The sequence below is a fragment of the Notamacropus eugenii genome, chromosome 2, assembly GCF_028372415.1.
Source record: "Notamacropus eugenii isolate mMacEug1 chromosome 2, mMacEug1.pri_v2, whole genome shotgun sequence".
NCBI classification, from domain to species: Eukaryota; Metazoa; Chordata; class Mammalia; order Diprotodontia; family Macropodidae; genus Notamacropus; species Notamacropus eugenii.
Window position 1 is genome coordinate 219,800,919 of NC_092873.1, and position 15,278 is coordinate 219,816,196.

The following is a 15,278-nucleotide window of genomic DNA, read 5'->3' on the forward strand; positions in this document are numbered from 1 at the left end:
GATCTGCTTCCAGCCCAGCCCCTGCAGCCATAGTTGAAGGGAGGAATCATTGTGGAGAAGAGTTCTACTTTCCTCATCACCACTGGTAACAATGTCTGAGCAGCTGCTACCAATAGATAGATAAGCACAAGGACTGCACTGGGAGTGGTAACATTCTGAGACTTCTGTTCCTCTTTCTAGTCCAGCCTTTGAAGCACTTATCTGGGAAAGCAACTCCTATGGAAAAGGGGCCAATCATTCTATGAATTTTCAGTCAACAGCACCCCACCCCACCCAGCCAACAAGCCAAGTACTGAAATAGCAAGGAACCCTGAGGGACAGTGAGGCAGCATGTGCCATATAATTCAAACCACTACCCCCCACTGATCACCATCTCCCCTTAGACCCAGTGGACATAGTCCAGAACCCTGAACGCAAGAATCTTGGCAATAGTGATGCTTTTGGCACACAGCCATCATCCTAAGAAGTAATCCTGTGATGATGCCATTGTTCCTTCAAGTGTTTTAGACATATTTATTAAAAACCAGAAAAGAAACTTCTTGTTAAATAGTTAACATCAGGAATACTATTTTATCACAGGAAATGAAACCCAAGAATCATAGTGACCTTTCCATCTGACTTGCAACTTGCAAAACTTTTCATGTTTTGTTGCCCCCATTAGAAGTGAGCTTGAGAGCTCAAGCCAGGAGCTGTTTTACTTTTCTCTTTGGATTCCTAGCACTTAGCATTGTACTTTGGACATTAGACTGTTATTCTTAAAAATTTGAATGAGTTCCTTACATGTCTTGGAAATAAGACCTTTGTTAGAGAACTTTGCTGCATAAGTTCTCCACCTCCTCCCACATCTGTTTTCCTTATAATTTTAGCTGCATTGGCTTTGTTTTCAAAAACTTTAATTTTATAATCAAAATTAGCCATTTTGTCTTCTGTGATCTTCTCTATTTGGTCATAAATTTTTCCTTTATCCATAATGAAGTTATTTTTCTCCTTGCTGCTCTTAATTTGTTTATGATATCACTCTTCATGTTTGAGGCATTTACACATTTGGAACTTATCTTGTTATACATTGTGATATGTTGGTCTTTACTTAGTTTCCACCAGACTGCTTTCCAGTTTTCCTAGCAGTTTTTATCACATAGTGAGTTCTTATCCCAGTAACTGGGGTCTTTGGATTTATCAAACACTAGATTATTGCTCATTTGCTACTATATGCTGTGAAACTAATTTATTCAACCTCTGCCTGTTTTTTAACCAGTAACATATCATTTTGTTGAGTACTACTTTGTAGTATAGTTTGAAATCTGGTGCTGCTAGGCCTTCTTCCTTCCCTCTTTTTTTTTTATTATTTTCCTTGAATTACTTCACCTAGTTCCTTCAGATTACTTTCATCTATCTTGATAAAGTAATCTTTTGGTAGCTTAATGGGTATGGTACTGAATAATTAAAGTAGTTTAGATGGTATTATTTTTATTCTATTTTCTATTTTATTTATAATGAATGATTTCATTATAAGTGATTTCATCATTGTGGAAAAGGTCTAATGTGTAAACTCCCTGATACAGATGGCAATACTTTTGTAGCTTAAAGTATTAAGAGAGTAGTCTGGGGCCACTGGGACATTAAATGACTCTTCTCTGGTTACACAGCCAGTGTGTGTGAATCCAGGGATGGCACTTTTACACGCTATTGCCATGCCGCATAATCCACTGAAAGCTCTCTGTCCTCTCCCTTGTTATAGGAAATTTTGTGTGCCTTCTTTACATTTTTCAGCAGCAGTGTTGTGAACCTACCACCTTTTTTTTCTTTCACCTTTCAGGTATCAGTGCTTAAAACTAAGTGAAACTGAAGACATCCAAGCTATTCAAGTTTTCCTACACTGCCATTCCTATTTCCTCTCTTCCATCTTTCTTCCTACCTCTTCTACTCCATCAGCCCCAGACATCCCTCTTAAAGAGGAGTGTTTTTAAAACATAGCAAAGACCTAGAATTAGAGAAAAAAGCCTCCAGCTGACTACTCCCTTTTCTGAGATTTCACCAAAATATATGAGACATTAGCCATATCTTCTGTAATCCATAGCACCTTTTGATGCACATGGGTTATAGCCTTGGAATAGTATGTGTTTAATAAATGTTAGGTGCATTTGGTTTTGAAATTCAAATGGGCAGGAAAAAAGATCATATATTGATGTGCAGAACATTGGTTCCCAAGCTCTACTTCAAATTTAAGATTACCTAGGATCTCAGAGATTCCACTCCTCCCCCCCCGCAAAAAAAAAGTCATAGAGGCTGAGCAGTCCATTCAAGGCATATGTGGAATAAAAGCTACTCCATCCATAATGTAGCTCAAACCTAGGGCACTGCTTGTAAGTACATACTTGCACTCCCTGAATGGTGCTATTTGTTATGAAGGGACTTCTTTTTAAGTTAAAATAATTTGTGAAAAGAAGGAAATGCATTTCCCTATAGTTTCTTGGTTTGCTTGTACAGAAATCTTGGGTGTCATGGTGAAATTGCTAGATTCTGTAGCAGCTTGATATATGTGATTTGTTGAGTTCTAGCTTATTTTCCAAGGGACATTTGGCAAGGTCCAAAGAAAATAAGCAGAAGTGGGTGCTTAGGCGTGCTTGGGGGCTCTACTAAATTTCTGTTAAGATTTTATGTGAAAGTAAAGTCTAAAAAGGAAGAATTTTCATTTGTTTTTCTGTGCTGACATCAATACTACTGTGTCCTGGCAATATATTTTATTATGCTTATGGTTATATTTAAATGGAAATTTCTAATTATTAATCTTTTTTCTGTAATTAGGTAAAAAGTATTAACATGTTACTTTTATTTTTCAGATTTGTTATAAAATCTTAATTTTATTTGGATACAATATGAACTAAGAAAATTTTATGGATTATTTTATGCAGTACATGAGTGGGCATAGCAGCTATATATTTTTAAGGGGCATCATTATATAGTTTGAAAACAATTCATCTAAGGAGTGTTATTCCAGAATTGTGCCAACTCCCTAAGAGATATAGATAGAAAAATAAAGAGTAAGCCAATCATATTCTTTTAAAAAAATTAATTTTGTTAAATTAATTAGCATTTATTTTCTCTTCTCCCTTTCTCAACTGAACAACCCCACCCCACCCCCCAAAAAACAAACCCATAATAAATATACATATAATCAAGCAAAGCAAGTTCCTACATTGGCCATGTCCAAAACCCTGTGTCATTCACTATCTCTGTCAGGAGGTGAGTAGCATGTTGAATTTTCAGCCTTTCACAACCCAGTCTTTTGTAAAAAAGTATTGAAATGTTGCTGATGTTTATTTACTTTTTCAGTAAAAATGTAAACATTTATTTCTTTGGAGGAGGTAAGTTTAATATTAGAACATGCCAAACTGATCTGTTAATTCTGACCCTCTTTGTATATCCTCATAAAAAAAAAATGAAAAGCTGAACCACAGTTATCAAACCACAACACACTCTTCAAAAGAACTACATACATGATTTTTTTCTCTTAAATTGTAGTTTAAAGTAAATATAACATAATTGAAAAAAATGATTATTTTCCTTTCATTTCATTTTCTAGTGAAGAAAGAAACATGTTGCCTTCACTGTGTGTAATTGCTTTGTTCTCTTTTTCAGGATGTGAGAGCTTCATGGTGCACTGGTGGGGAAGCTGAGTTTGTAAACTACCCCAATGGATGCAGATAGTGATGTTGCATTGGACATTTTAATTACAAACGTAGTCTGTGTTTTTAGAACCAGATGCCATTTGAACTTAAGGAAGATTGCTTTAGAGGGAGCAAATGTGATTTACAAGCGAGATGTTGGAGTAAGTGAAATTTAAAATGTGGAATACCTAATTTAAATTAAGAAAGCTTTGAGTGCCGAGCTGAAACACCAACTACCATTTACAGTCTTGTCAAGGAGTTCGTTGGCTACACAAATATTTTGTTCTGCCAAATTTCATTGTCTCTGAGAGTACTTCATAATTCTTTAAAAAGTATATTTGAATAAGCAATTCTAATTTACAGTGTTACATTTTTAAACCTATAAATTATTTGGAACATTTAATTTCTGTTAAGCTATAGAAAGCTTGCTTAGATAACATAATTCATATTTACATCTCTACCTTTTAAAATATGACTCAAAAAAATTAAAAGCAAGGAAAAAAGGAAATTGGTAATTTGCATTTAAGTTTTGAAATAAATTTGTGACACTTTTAGTGAAATTCTTTTGTGGTCACATTATGACTGACTTTACAGATTAATTGGAATAACTCCATGGTACAAGAATTATAATACTAAAATAAACTAAATGTAGATAATTATTATAAAATTTTAACTCAAGGTCTTCTTCCTTTTGGCTTGATATTGTAGTTTATGTTTATTGCCTGGTTTCATATTGACATTGAGGCAGTTAAGACAGACTTAGATAGACATTTATTGGTGACAACTACAATTAGTTACTCTAGAGGAAATATAAAAACAATGTTTTCAGTTTTCTTCTAACTTGAGAAATTTCTTTTGAATATTGCCATTTACTGTCTTTAAACTTCTTTTTTTGTAGAAAGTGTTAATGAAGCTTAGAAAACCTAGAATTACAGCTACGATTTGGTCCTCAGGAAAAATTATTTGCACAGGAGCCACAAGGTAAGTGATACCTAGATTTTTTTTTTCCAATGAAAAGAATAACATTTTCCTAGATTTTTTTTGGCGGGGGGTGGGGGGTTCACACTTGTGATTTCATTTGTGTTGGAAACTCCAGGTTGAGGAACCTCCCTCTTAAAAAGCATATTGGCATGTGCTTTGTAACTTAGTCTTCATTGTCTGGGGCATTGAATAGTTACTTGATTTATTCAAGGTCATGTAGCCAGCATGTGTCTGGGCAGTATTTTAACACCATTCTTTCAGACCCCAAGACTGGAACTCTGTCCACTGAACCATACTGCCTCTTTTTGTATATATTGAAATATAAAATATATTATAAAGCATTGTCATGTAAGTCAATAGAATCTTCTTTGGTTTACATTTAGTTCTTGTATAGCTCATTTTTCAGTTTCTTTCTTCTTAAACTATAGTGAAGAAGAAGCTAAATTTGGTGCCAGGCGATTAGCCCGAAGTCTACAGAAACTTGGTTTTCAGGTAAAGTACATAAAAACATTTAAACTGAAAATTTTGGGGATGTGCATTTAGAACTCAAGATCAGTGAGTCAGCAAGCATTGTTCCAGGTGCTGAGTGCTGGGAATGTAAAGAACACCTTCCCTCAAGTAGCATATAGAAGTAAATACAAAATAGATGCAAAATAAATGAAAAATCATTTGTGAGAAAAGTGAGCCAGCACTAGCAGCGAGAGTAGGGTGTGGGGCAGTGTGGAGAGCTAAGAAAGGTGTCACTGGGGATAAAGATTGTCTCATTCTTCATTCATTTATCTTCAACACCTAGCAAGGTGCAAGGCATGTAATCATCGTTTAATAAATACTTGCTGATTGATTGAATAGCAAGAAGGCCAGCTTGACTAGACTGTAGAATGTAACTGAAGTAAATGATCATCAGAAAAATTCCAATTTGTATGTGGTTTTCTGTGCTTAGTAATAATGAGTGCTAAACTTCATATATGGTAGTATTTTGAATTGTCCCTCAATATGGTAGACAAATAATCAATAATTGATTGCGCCTTTTTGCTTCTCACCATGCTCTTACCTCGTACTTTTATAAATCCATTCAGAATTTCACAAATCTAGCCTAGAGGAGAAGATGGACTCACTGTAGTTGAATAGTAGGCATCCTTTGTTTATGCTTTTTCTAGCCCCATTTTTACCTTGATGATTGAGAACCATCAGCTAATGCTTTCTCTAGAGTAGAGAAGATTAATTTTATCACATGCCTCTTTATTTAGCTTCTATTGCCAAATAACAGTGGAACCAGGAAGTTGGCCTTTCAGAAAAAAGGTGAACCAGCCCTTCACTCCTTCTTGTGTTATAAGAAATATCTTCCTGGATTAAAATACTGAGATTTTAAGAGTTTCTTTTTATTCTTAAATAAAATAAATACTGATTTTTTTTCCCTCAGTGGGAAAAGTAAGCCTTAGTCTTAATAGCATTCTCTTAATACCAATAAATTACCTCACACGTGCTGTGAGATCATCAGAGCTCATCAGAGCTTTTGAAACTTAATATTGGTCACAGTGATGAGTGTATTACATAAAAGATAAAAGAAATTTGTAAATACCTAATGTAGGTTCATTTAGTATACTAAAATGATTCTTGCTGTTTAGCTCTAGAGGATCACTTACCTTGTTTTGTCCAAGCTGTCAGGATAACTTGCAAGAATGTCCCAGCTGTGATTTCATTTATATACCTTATTCATAGTTTTCATCCTTGTCCCATATTTTCCTGAGTTGCATGACTATGATATATGTATTGACCTCAAAGAGAATAAGTGACTTAATCCAGATGAAATAGCTAGCTGGTCATCAGGAAATCAGGACTTGAGTCCAGACCCTCCATTTCCAGGCCCAGTACTTTTCCACAGAGCATACTGCTGTACTAAATCCTCACTGTTAACTTGTTTGTTCATATGCTCAACAAACCAAGTAAAAAACCACTGATATTCCAGAGATTCTTGAAAAAATGCCCTAGGATAACCAGATGTTCTTCATTTTCAGAATAATTTACTTGATTCTGCTTATCTCTTCCTAAAGGTAATATTTACAGATTTTAAAGTCGTTAATGTTTTGGCAGTGTGTAACATGCCCTTCGAAATCCGATTGCCAGAATTCACAAAGAACAATAGGCCTCATGCCAGGTAGGTCTTAGAAGAATGAAACCGGATTTTTACATTTGAAATCATTTGGAAGGCTTTAAATTTGTGTCTTATATTAATTAGAGTATCTCTTTTTGACAGTTATGAACCTGAGCTTCACCCTGCAGTATGTTATCGCATAAAAGCTCTACGAGCTACATTACAGATTTTTTCAACAGGAAGTATCACAGTAACAGGTACTTTATAATCTGTCTTAATTATGTGACAAGTGATTAAATATGATAAGAGATTTTCATATTAACATAAAGTAACCAAAATATATCATACTTTTAGTTAATACCCAGGGTGATGTTTTTATGTTTAATTCTTTGAATTGCTAGAATGAATTTGATACAGCATACAAAGGAACCTCAGATTTTGTGAAGTCAGTGGTAGAAGTGTTACTTGAGGAAACAATTGAGATGTAATTGGTAAACTTCCTGCAATAACTTGTTATATCAGTTCTTATAAACTTTAGTTAAGCAATTGTAGGCAAACAACATATGATTTTAAAAATTATTTTTGGTATCGTAATTGTCAGGTTTATGGAAGGAGGTCCATACATGGAAGTCAGGCTCAATAAAAAGCAAAATGTTAATAGACAAGTTTGCCTTCAGTATTTCCTCCTCCATTATGTCACTGATCTATGAGTATATCTCCTGCGTCTTATTCCTACTTATTCCTTATTCCTAAGAAAGATAACTGGAACTGGCTGTTTAGGGTTTAAGGTGTTATGTCCTTCACAGAACTTGCTGAATCTATAGCCTGGATCCCTCCTCAGGGGAATGAATTTGGCCTTTCCCCTCTTCTGGCTGTCCCTACTTCCGTGGCTCCAACTTGATACCATTTTCCCCACAGTGTCACCAAGTACACTGTCTTCTAGGTAGACTTCCAATCACTATCTTCTTTTACTTTACACTTTCATGTTGAGGTAGAAAATAGATTTGACATTCTGCTTTATTTTTAGATCAAGTTTAGTTTTTCTTCTTTTGTCAGAAAAGATGTCTTTGACTTTTAGCCACACCACTTTTTGCCCTTAATACCCTGGGCAAGTCACTTAATCTTTCTCCACCTCAATTTCCTGATAGATAAAAAGGGGATACATAGTATTTGAGTTGCCCACCCACATTGTTTTATTATGAAGAAAATGAATTATAAATGCAGAGTACTATATGTGAACTATTATTAGTCTTTTGAATATAGTTCACATAATATGCAGCATATAAAATGTATGTGTGCTGAAACAACCAGCTGAAAACTTCCAGAGGCAATTTGCCCAAGTACAAAGAAAAACCAGTCAGAAATTTTAAAAGGTACTTCCAAAAATCTACCTTTATGGAGTAAATTGGCAAGTGGTGAAAAATTAAATTAATTAATTTTTAAAAACTTCTAGTCCAAAAACAAGTGGATTTTTTTAAAATTAGTTTTTACTCAGTTCAAAGTGTTTTTTAAATTAACCTTATGGCAGAATTCTGATAAGCATAGAAAGACAATGAACTAATGCAGAGTGTGAAATAGGACCAAGAAAACAATATATATAATTGACTGCAACAGTGCAGAGAGAAAGAACTACACAATGCTTTGTCATGACCAACGTTGACCCCAAAGAAGATGGGCTTCCCTCCCTTTTTTGCAGAAGTGATGCTACTACAAGTGTGGGATATAGGGTATATGTACACACTCAGTGGATGCATTATTTATACCCCAAATCTCTTTCCTCAGTGTTTGGGCAAGGTTCACTTGCCAACTTGTAAACAAGCCAGTTTATCACATTGCTGTTAAAATAACAGTTGTGCCCAGAGGACTTATAAATTGTCAGGTCTATATGTGTATGCGTGTATCTTCTGTCACACATGTGCTTATCAGTTGTGCAAGGAACTTCTGAGGCACTTATATATAGGTCATTGAACAGTTAACAGTGATTGACTTAGTGATCACATAGAAAGAATGCTCAACAAGGATAGTCCAGCATGTAGCTGAGTTCCAAATGGATATATCTATGGTCAGGAGGATAGCAAGTGGTAACCAGTCTTGGGATATCTGTCAAGTCTGAAGGACCCTATTGACCCATGTGGTTAAACATTTTAATTCCCTTGGGTGACCAGAAAGCTACATCAGTACAGTCAGAAGCTACCAGGATGCATCAAATGATGTATGCCTTGAGCCCTAGCCCCTGGGTCAATCAAGTCCTGGGGACAGTTTTGTCACCTTTTAGAAAAATGAACTTACCAATTGTTGAGGGGGAAACCTTGGTAAGTCCTGGTCCTATCACACTTGTAAAAAATAATGATTTACTTTTTATATGTCAGATTACACTGACCAAGAGTAGTGGAATCCTTTTTGTAGTTCCCAAGATTAATTAGCCTGCATGAACCTTTCTCATCAATAGTAAGATAACTAGGAGTCTTAAAACTGAGGATCATTGAAATTCTTGATATGTTTTAGCTTAATTCTCTTATCTGTCATCTACCCAAGTGTATCATTTTGTAGTTACTGACCAGGAAAAATATCCATCTTAATTTACATTTTGAAATATTGTAATTTACATTTAGTAGGTTGACTTTTCATGGCATTTTCCTTTTTTTGTTTTAGGGCCAAATGTAAAGGCTGTTGCTACTGCTGTGGAACAGATTTACCCATATGTGTTTGAAAGCAGAAAAGAAATTTTATAATTCACCACTCAATTGGTTAGGTTCCCTAACTGAGCACCTTTTAAAACTGCTGCACATTGGACTCAAGGCAAAAGGAAAACTGGACCAACAGTAACTGAGGAAATAGACTCTTTTATTTGTTCATGGCCACAGTGTAAGCTCCAGTCCCTTTGGATTTTATTTTGAACAGTGCTGTAATGTAAAAAGTTTACAAGACGTGAAATTGCTGCTTTTACAAAAGGACATTCTATTTATTTTCGCAGTAATTCTCGTGTCATAAGCAGAGCTGTCACAGTGTGCACTACTTTTAAGACATTTTAGTTGGGTTTTTTTTGGTTGTTTTTCAGTTTGAGCTAATGTGTTTTATTTGTGAATAGTCTTTTACATTTTTGTATGCTGAACATGGGCACCAAAGAAGCTGTAAAGGTTATCTTTTTTCAATTGATGAATGTGTGCACAAATAAAAGTTTGGAAAAGATCTCTCTTCATACCTATTCTATTATTTTTTCTTCCCCATTTTCTATTTTAACTGAAATTGTATTACTCAATTCATTTTTTAAACTATGCAAACTTAGTCTTTTGCTGAAGTGTTTTTTGGCTTCCATTTGAAGTGTATTTTGTATATATGCCACATGTGTACAGTATGTTCTTAATGCTGTGTTACCAAATGTCAGTTTTTCTTGCAAATTAGAAATAAAAAATGTATATAAACTATAGGGAATAAGAGTAGAACTTTATAGATTAAACATAATGTCTTACATTACTAACTTAATATGATAAGTGTTAAATATCTTTTGAGAGTTAAAAGAATATTAGTTTAATAAAGAAACTCTTCTTATCCACAGATGGGATATGAAAAAGCAGCTCTGTTGGGTTGTATCTCATTGTTACTCTGAAAAGACCTTCAGTTACAGCTGAAGGAAAGTGATGGAGATTCTCAATTCAGGCCTTCACTATAGGCTTCTGCCAGTCTTGGCAATTTGATAAAGTTGTATGGTGATGACAAGATGTGTGCCCCTAGGCTGTACCATGCCTTTACCACTATATACTTAGGACACTCACTGTGGGCTTAGAAGCCATTTTGTGGGACATGTCCTTTCTTTCTGATTTTTGTCTTATTTAATGGAGCTAACAAATAAGAGATTATTTAGTTGTCAGTAAAAATGATATTAAATCACTTTGTTGGTCCAGTGTCCTCTTTGGCTAATTCCTGAGCATTGGAATGGTAATTATGCTGCAGGAATGTCCTTCAATTTGAATTTAACATAGCCAATGGTGTTTTTATCCCGAAAAAAATAAAACTGCGGGTTTCCACAAATCATTGGAAACAAAAGGAAACAAAATACTACACCAGAATCTAAATGTATTAAAATTTTATGAAACATTAGAATAAATTATTAAAAGATATGAGCTCCATTAAGTAATTTTTCCTGTATATTAGAGAATGCTAAGTTAGGATAAATGGTACAATTTCGTACAAATGTTATATGTTCTTTGTGCCCTCTTTTTTCCTCTTCTTTATCATTCTCCATCCTAATTGCCCTATGAGAAGTGAAAAGGCTGACTTCAAAATAAAATTCTTTCTTGTGGAGGTTTCTCTTGGGTAATAAGCCTGACTTTGAAAATGGTTCTGAATTTATAGGTTATTTTAATGTTCTCCTTAATAGTTTTTCTTCTATATTTAATTTATTTTAAAATTCAATAGGTCATCTAATGTAAAGAATCAAAATGGATACTATAGTTTGAGCACATATACTTGGTTTTAATGAGCTTCCAAACCAAAGCTGTTAATAAACAAGGGAGAAATAAGAAAAGAAGTGTATATGGAACAATAACTTTTTTTTTAACTATTTAAAAACTAGGAAAAAGGAAAAAAATGACTAAACTCAGTGAGTAGACTTTAGATCTCAAGATTTTCAGTAATGGTTAAACCAGCTTGATTAGTACTTTCTCAAATGGAGTATTTGGTTTTAAAATGGAGAGGGAAGACAGTGCTGGGAGGATGGATATTGTTTATATATAGCTGAATCAGTATTAGCAGGTAGTGTTAGATTACAGCCCAATAGGGTAAGAGCAACAAATGGATATATAGTAAGAGATAAATGGCTAGAAAACATTGTCACACACACATACAGAGTTATACTGGAGGAAGAGTAATAAAAGTATATCTTCCTCCACAACTCTCCCTATTTTTGGAAAATCGAGAAGTTCTGATATAAGTGAGAATGAGTAAACATTTATTTGGAAAACAGAATTACTAGTTTTTTGATACTGGCATTACTAGCAATAACCAACAAGGTTTACAAGCATCTGTTGATCATGAAAGCTCATGCTGAGGTATAATGGAGTGGACTATTTGAACTTCAACCGAGGCATTGGAAGGAATACCTCAGAAGCTTATTTAAAAAACAAAAACTAAACCTTACATGTTTACTTCCCATCTATAATATCTCTTGTTCTCCATGTTTCCCTTATATTCCAGGGAAATTTCAGTAGTGGACCTACTAGCCTTTCTCCAGGTAGAATTATTTCTTAAATTGCATTTTTTTAAAATTTGAAACGTCTCCAATATTTGAGCGGTTGTAGTTATCTTAGATTTTTGTCTTCCCCAATTTGAATATAAAGGCCTATGAGAAATTTAGAAGTTTGTTATCAAATCAAATTACAAAATAAGTTTTTTTTTTAAAGGGTCATTGGTTTTTGGACTTTCTTTTTAAAAGAAAGGACATGTAGCTTGAATTTTTTTGTCAAGTTGGATCAATTAATGATTGAAAGTTCAGATATACATCTTCTGTCTCTTAATTATGGTTTATATCTTGGTGTCATGAACTTTTGGTGGTTGTGGCTTTTTGATTCTCTCAAACTCTGACATATTTCCCATGTAAACAGTTGCCCAAGTCTTTAAATTGGAGAAACCACATGGAAATAACAGCACAGAAAGCAAATCCTGGATTGGATGCATTACTTACTTAGATGAAAACATACATAACTTGTTCACGTCTGTGGGATTAAGGACAAGTGTAATAGGTGTGTTGGATGGCCTAGTATTTGGACATCTGTAATTTTACACAATCTGCAGCAGCCTCATGTTTAACTGTTCTAATGGCCTATTGATTGTAGCCTGAGGTAGGAAATTCCTGAGAATTATGAAGAATTTGTAGACATTCGGCACTTCAGCTTTGAAAACCTTGATAGGAGAAAGTTTTGAAAGCTTACTTTATTTAAGGCAACAAAATAAAAATAACTGATTAATTATCTAACTTCTGAATTTCATGAATCTTTTCATAAGTTTTCACTAAGGTACAACTAAATATGGTCCCATATTTCTACATTCTCTTGGCATCTCACTTTGGTAACAAGGAAAAATGTTTAAAAATGAATTGTCATCTACCATTACAGCATTGATTCCTTCTTTACATGGGCATTGAGATCTGGAATATGCACATAGGTTCAGAAAGCCCACTTGAAGAATAATTAACAAAGTTTTAAAATTACTACATGAATTTTAATTACAGCTATAGAAACCTTTGCTATTTTTAATTCAGTGCAGGTCAGCAAGTACAACCAATCGAAAATGTAGCCACCAGAGAGCATTACCCTTTCTAGACTAACAAAGATGAAATGCACCCATAGAATTTATTGCCTTCTCTTACAAAGAAAGAAAAGAGAAAGATCCACTCCGCAGGTCCGGTTTCTGTAGTGGTAGAGTCATATTTAGAAATCTGACTTCTGAAAATAAACTTTTATTTTATAGATATATTTGGTGTGTAGAGTGGTCAAATGATTGACTGCAGAAGGCCTGTTCTTTCTGGAATTGCTCAGTTGGGACACTGAAAAGCAACTCAACCACATTTTGTCAGGCCAGTTCTCAACTGATTCTTAGGGAGTGGCAGGTAGTTTGGTGATGTCTGCTTCCTCTTTCCCTAGTTAGATTTATTATTAAGAACTGACTTTAAAGCCATTTGTGACCAGATTAGGAAATACCTTAAAATGTTAGCTTCAGATACTGAAGTTCAAAAAAATACCAAATGTATATTATTATGAAGACAACACTAAGTGTCCTTATGCCAGATCATTATCGTTATTGTTTGTATGGCATCACTTCTCCTGAAAGAGCTGCCTCGATTGACCTTTACTGTGCAACCTTTGACACTAAGAGCTCTCGGTGTTGTGTCTTTTGAAGCTCAGTGGGCACTAACTTCTCTCTCTGATGACTCATAAGATAAATGTTGTGTTTCACATAGTTCCTGAAAGAGAAAGAGAAAACATCATTTTTGCTTTATACAGTGATGTTTTTAAAAAATATTAGACATTTTAAGAGCCACCCTGGAGTTTGTAAAATTCTAGAGGTACACAGAGGTCGTGTTTTGACGTTGAAGTCCTTCCCTATAATGTCTTAGAACATGAGTTTTTGTTGGATGCTGTCCAAGGCATATTTAGTTATCAAAAGAATTGCAAGGATGTCATAGCACAGTTTTACCTGAATTTCAAGTACAGTGTTACAGTTAAGCTTGACATGAGTCCACAAAAAATTAATCGTCCATAAATCCTACTACTTCTCATTTTCACTGTAATACACAAAATGTTAATTGCTAGTAGGGGGAAAATGAGTCATTACAATCGTTTCCCCCACCCCCATTCATTGGGGTGTTTGCCATTTGTATCAATGTATGTAGGTATCACCAACTACCAATTTCTGTGAAATGACTTTCTTGGTTTTTCTTCCTCTCTCCCTTTCTTTTTTCTTTTTTTACTTTCCTTCATTTCTTTTCCCCTCCTTTCTCCTCTTTTCCTTCATTTCTTTTATTCATTCTTTTTCTCCCTTTTTCCTTCTTCCTTCTCTTTCATCTCTTTCTTTCCTTCTTTTTTCTTTCTCTTCTTACACTGTGTGATCCTGGCCCATTACGCAAGTAACTTTCTAAGATTATAATTTGCAAAACCATTTCTGATTTGCATTACTTTGAGAGAGCTTCCTCACTGGGAGTACCATACATTGTTGAAATCACAGATCTCAGCAATATAAAAAAAATTGGCTAAAAGGAAAGAGTAAGTTCCATAACTGAAATAACTAAGATAATGAACCATCTTATTTTGAATTCACTGCCCAAAACAGAAGTTTTTCTTTTTTTGATATTAGAAATGAAATTATGAACATTATAGAATGTTCTTCCCTCAGTTTACTGAATACCAGGCACCATGAATGTTATATAAATTTATCTAATTGTGCAAGAATAGTGATGGAAGGCCTTAACTCCAAATGTGAGAGAAAAATGTTAAACAATAAAGGATATGATAGTATTTTAGATACTGCATTCACTTTGACTTTGTCCTTAGAATATTTTACTATAATTCCTATACCAAGACTATTTTCAGTGGTAAATGTAAAATTAGGGTTCCAGGCTATTGGATCCTTACTCTGCAACAAAGAAATACCTTACCCTCTTAAGTTCACAGCACTCTGGACTTCAACATATGAAGGAATATTTTAATTTCAAGTCTCTTTGGCATTTAAAAAATGTAATCATTTGCATCATTTCTAAATGTCTTAACTGTAAAAGTGACAATATACCTGATGTTCATAGAAGAGTAAGACAGTGTTTAAGAGAATGTGTTACATGGTTAAGGAAAAGAGGCTACAAAGAACAGTGTTAAACAGAGTGCAAATTTGTAGAGAATTATGTTTGGGGTTTGGAGGGATAGTACTTCACACAAGGGCAAGTGATGTTGAATGAACTGTGTTAAATTCTAATGAAGTCATTCAGAACAGGATTTTCGAAGGCATTTAAAAATAAAGCTGAAGAGATTGTTAGAAAATGAGGAAGGTTG

At 34.4% G+C, this 15,278-nt stretch overlaps 2 protein-coding genes across 4 annotated transcripts in view; one reads left to right on the top strand and one right to left on the bottom strand.

Annotated features, from left to right (window-relative positions):
* Positions 1 to 9,930, top strand: part of TBPL1 (TATA-box binding protein like 1) — a 29,367-nt gene extending 19,437 nt beyond the window's left edge. For all 3 annotated transcript variants that reach the window (XM_072643392.1, XM_072643394.1, XM_072643393.1), the window contains 6 exons: positions 3,640 to 3,829; positions 4,567 to 4,649; positions 5,078 to 5,141; positions 6,701 to 6,804; positions 6,904 to 6,998; positions 9,394 to 9,930. In XM_072643392.1, coding sequence (XP_072499493.1) covers positions 3,695 to 3,829; positions 4,567 to 4,649; positions 5,078 to 5,141; positions 6,701 to 6,804; positions 6,904 to 6,998; positions 9,394 to 9,473 — 561 coding nt within the window. In that variant the 5' untranslated portion in view covers positions 3,640 to 3,694 and the 3' untranslated portion in view covers positions 9,474 to 9,930. The remainder of the gene's footprint in view (positions 1 to 3,639; positions 3,830 to 4,566; positions 4,650 to 5,077; positions 5,142 to 6,700; positions 6,805 to 6,903; positions 6,999 to 9,393) is intronic.
* The window catches only part of SLC2A12 (solute carrier family 2 member 12), a 72,877-nt gene continuing 67,167 nt past the window's right edge, over positions 9,569 to 15,278 (bottom strand). The window contains exon 5 of the mRNA XM_072643391.1: positions 9,569 to 13,699. Within this exon, the coding sequence (XP_072499492.1) occupies positions 13,585 to 13,699 (115 nt within the window). The 3' untranslated portion in view covers positions 9,569 to 13,584. The remainder of the gene's footprint in view (positions 13,700 to 15,278) is intronic.